The sequence below is a fragment of the Lactuca serriola genome, chromosome 4 (assembly GCF_051521515.1).
Source record: "Lactuca serriola cultivar US96UC23 chromosome 4, Lser_US96UC23_V15, whole genome shotgun sequence".
In the NCBI taxonomy this organism is placed as follows: Eukaryota; Viridiplantae; Streptophyta; class Magnoliopsida; order Asterales; family Asteraceae; genus Lactuca; species Lactuca serriola.
Genome location: NC_136411.1, coordinates 54,619,075 through 54,623,306, shown reverse-complemented (window position 1 = coordinate 54,623,306; position 4,232 = coordinate 54,619,075). Strand labels below are relative to the sequence as shown.

Below are 4,232 nucleotides of genomic sequence, written 5' to 3'. Positions count from 1 at the left end.
TCACACTCTCATTCAATTTTCCAAATGTCATTTTATGATTATTTTGAATTAAAATTTTTATTCCACATGTCATTTTATGATTTTTTTTATAGAAACGGCAAATCTAACATATTTCTAAACTACACCTTAAATTCACCTATGTCTAGGATAGGACTTGAACCCTCAACCTCAATGAGGGAGGGCAACACCGGATACCGCTAGGCTATAAGCCTTTGGGTTTCTATTTTATTAATTCTACATAGTATTTAATTCAATAATAAATGCATATTAATTTACTTAATGAACTTTCCTTTTTATTTCAAAATTACTAAATTAAAATTTCATTAATTTCGTTTATTTATTTATTTAAATTATTTGTTTAAATTTTAAAAAAACACTTTAGTTTTTATAATTCAATATTTTTCTCATTTTTCTTTTAAATTTAAACTTTTCAGATGTTTAGAATTTTATATTTAGTTTTTTTTTAATAAACCATGTAATATATAGTTTTATACATAGTTAATTAATTAATTATAGAGATCCAAAATTGTAATGCACACGACTTAAAACAAACAGTATAACATACGGCTTCGGAGACAAGGTGCCCTTTTTGTCTTATTTTTATTGTTAATTTTATTTTTATTATTTGTCGGCAAGTGCCAAAATAAAAAATTACTAAAATGCTCATCGTTCACGCATCACAATGTGACAAAAGAGCGAAAGATTGTCAAAGTACCAGGCACCGTTCTGACCTTTTCCTTTTGTTTGATAATAAAATCCCCTTTGACATTTTCAAAAGTCAATCACCCTCCAACTGTATAAAGAACTGGAAATTACATTTTCATATATTGCAATTCGGTTTACATTGTTTTGGTTTTAAGAGTTTTCCCTAGAAATTCACAAAAAGTTTTCACTACTTTTGTGTCTTCTCATTGTTTTATTTAATTTAATGTTTCTTGTTAGCTTTTTCTTTTATCTATTAAACATTTTTTAATGAAATATACCGTTGGTATTCCTTCAAAAATAGATTATATAATTTTAATAAAAAGTGCAAAATATTTACCACTAGTATAATCATTAAATTAAATGGCTCCTCAAGAAGTGAACTGTTATAAAATATTAGCTTTTTGCTAGCTTTGGCATTTTTATTTATAATATGATGTTACGTTTAAAAAATAGTTTTTGTGTGATGTTTTACATAAATTACTATACATTATGTTCTATTAATTATGCAAGAGTGTAAATTTGCATATTAACTTTATGTGTGGAATTGAGAAAAATGAAAAGAACGTGTCGATTTGCAACATGTATTGAAACTTTTGGACCACAATATTATTTCTGAGTAAAGGGATAATAAAGCAAAAGAAATCCAAACCCTTGTTTGTTATCCAGAATCCTTGTGAAAGGCCAGCTGCCTCTCTCGCACATATACACGCTTTTCTCCTTTCATACTATAAAATTAAACTACACACATCCCTTATATTTTAGAAAAAAAAGTACTTGATTAAATTAAATACAATATCATGTATCAGATAAAGTCAAAACGTTATGCATATAATAAATATATTTGTAATGAGGATGTTTGTATATCAGTAATAAATTAAATTATTCTTAACAAAAGCAATAAATATACTTTGCATACAAAAGTATGTTAATAATGTTGTATAAATAACATCAATATGTTAAAAATGGCAAATATTCAAAATATAAACTTTTCAAGATTGGTTTGCAGAGACCTTGACATATTAAATGCACAATTTAATATATATATATATATATATATATATATAATTAAACTATATATATATATAAAGTAATTAATTACTAAAACCATTTACCTTCATAATTGTGAATAAACCAACAAAAAAAAAGTTGTACCCACTTTAAGATAATAACAAAATGTTATTTAATTGTATTACTTTTTTATAATAATAATAATTAAAGCAAAATTTATCCCTTTTCCATTTCCACACCCAATATATCATCTTACAAACCCTGCCTTTCTCTCACTATCAAAAGTCAGCGCCTTCATTTGTCCGCTATTTCCTCTCGACATGGATGCTGATTGGGACCTTCACGCGGTGGTCAGAGGCTGTTACTCCGCCGTCTCCTCCTCCTCTTCCACCACCACCACCACCGCCGCCACTCCAAATTGGCCTGTGGATGCTTACAATCAACAAAAGCCAACTTTTTACGGTGAAAATCTCATGGGGTTTTCCTCAGATCTATTTCAACCAAGAAATGAGAACAGTATCGAACAGTTCTTGAATAATCTTTACAACCCCCTCCACTTTTCAAATCTACAAAAACCACCTCCGTCTCCTCAGAACTTCCCAATCTCACCCCTTTCTGTTCTTGGAGGACTTCCAGATCCACCATACCACCACTACCACCACCACCAGCAAGAGAAACAGTTTCAGGGAAAGCAACAATCTTTAAGCATAACTAGATGTACAAATTCTCATGCACAGGGTACAACAAAGTTCAAGAAAAGGTATTAGAAAAAAAAAACATTGCTTTTTTCAATTTCGTGTGGATCGATTTTTGTGGGGTTTTGTTAACTTATTGATTTATGAAAATTATTTATTTTTCCGTTTTAGAGGGTATGGGTATGAAGAATATGAATCTAGGAGACACCCACATGTAGTCACTTGAGCTATTTTTGATTAAATGGATTTCTCCTGAATTAATTGTCAGAATAATAAATATAAATAATTATTCTTTTGAAAGAATCTGATAATATATTATATTTACAGGAAAAATCAGATTAAAAAGGTTTGCCAAGTGCCTGCTGAAGGATCATCTTCTGATTTGTGGTCTTGGAGAAAATATGGTCAAAAACCCATCAAAGGCTCTCCATATCCAAGGTTTGTAATTTTGTTGAATTATTTGTATTATTTAATAAATTTAATATATAAAAAATGTATATATTCTGCTTCAAATATTTAGCTTTCAGGTTTTTCATCCATAATTATCGATTTTTCCTTGATTTAATTGCTGAAAATTTTATTTTTTTTATATAATCAGAGGATATTATAGATGTAGCACTTCAAAAGGCTGTATGGCCCGAAAACAAGTTGAGCGGAATAGATCCGACCCGGGTATGTTGATCATCACGTATACCGGCGAACACAGCCACCCAACGCCGACTCAACGGAACTCTTTAGCCGGCAGCTCCCGCAACAAACCCACCACCTCCAGCGACGATGACAACATAAACAAACATACACCCACTTCGCCGGTTTCTCCCACGACGGAGAAGATGGAAGAAATTGAGAGAGATGACACCGACGACGATAACAACTTCGACGCCGCCGGCGTGGTCATCGACGATGATATATTTGACGGATTAGATGAGCTGATCGGCCCGGCCACCGGAGACAGCTTTTCCACGTCAAAGACGGGTGCGCCTTTTCGTGGTTGTCAAATAACGTGGCCTCCACAACCACCACCGTTGCCGGCGGGGGTTGACTTTTGAAAGTTGGAGTTATTGCTTTCTGATGCCATTGTGATGAGATTATACGCGTTTTTTGTCGCTGACTTTTAATGCTCTTTTTCCAGAGCTAGAACTCTTATAACCAGAGTAAACATTATATACTAGATTGTACTCGATTCTTTTAAAGTGGAATTTAGCTTGGATTTGATAATTTTAGCCTTGGAAAAGAGCGTAAATTTTTTTTATAAGTTTTGCTTTTTGTGTTTTTGAGACATCCGAGCCGTTGGCAAAGTGGAAAAGGTCTTTCGTGTAAGTTGATTTTAAAAGCATTGTTTGTTGTACAATGTGTATCAGTTATTGTATATTATGCTTTATGTACATGTATTGAGATGTATTGAGAAGTGTGTGTTACCTCTTTAGGCAAATGGAGTATGTAGTCTTTTTGTGGCTCAAAGAATATTTACAAACTACAATGAGAATTCGTTTTTAGTAGTAGAGAGAATAATATATTAAAAATGTCATAATTTTATGAGAAATTATATATTTCTTCTAGTTTTATTTTTAATACTATCAGAAATTGAATATTTTTTAGTTTTTATTTACTATTCATATAAAACGATGATGACTGAAATCCATTAACTTTTTATATTAATCATTTTTATTGATTTTAACTTCTCATAATACACATTGAGGAGGAAGATAGATATGAATAAAATTTATATATTAGAGTAAATTATATGAATCATTTTAATAATTAGGGGTAAGCTTTGTGTTCCGTTTCCATTTCGACATAAGGACTATCTTTGTTTTGTTTGGG

The 4,232-nt window shown here is 31.0% G+C and overlaps 1 protein-coding gene across 1 annotated transcript; it reads left to right on the top strand.

Moving 5' to 3' along the window:
- Nucleotides 1-1,976: 1,976 nt before the first annotated feature.
- LOC145101596 (WRKY transcription factor 22-like) lies at nucleotides 1,977-3,834 on the top strand. Its single transcript, XM_079038822.1, has 3 exons — nucleotides 1,977-2,473; nucleotides 2,736-2,846; nucleotides 3,007-3,834. The coding sequence occupies exons 1-3, from the start codon at nucleotides 2,034-2,036 to the stop codon at nucleotides 3,455-3,457; spliced, it is 1,002 nt and encodes a 333-aa protein (XP_078894948.1). The 5' UTR covers nucleotides 1,977-2,033; the 3' UTR covers nucleotides 3,458-3,834.
- The last annotated feature ends 398 nt before the right edge of the window (nucleotides 3,835-4,232 follow it).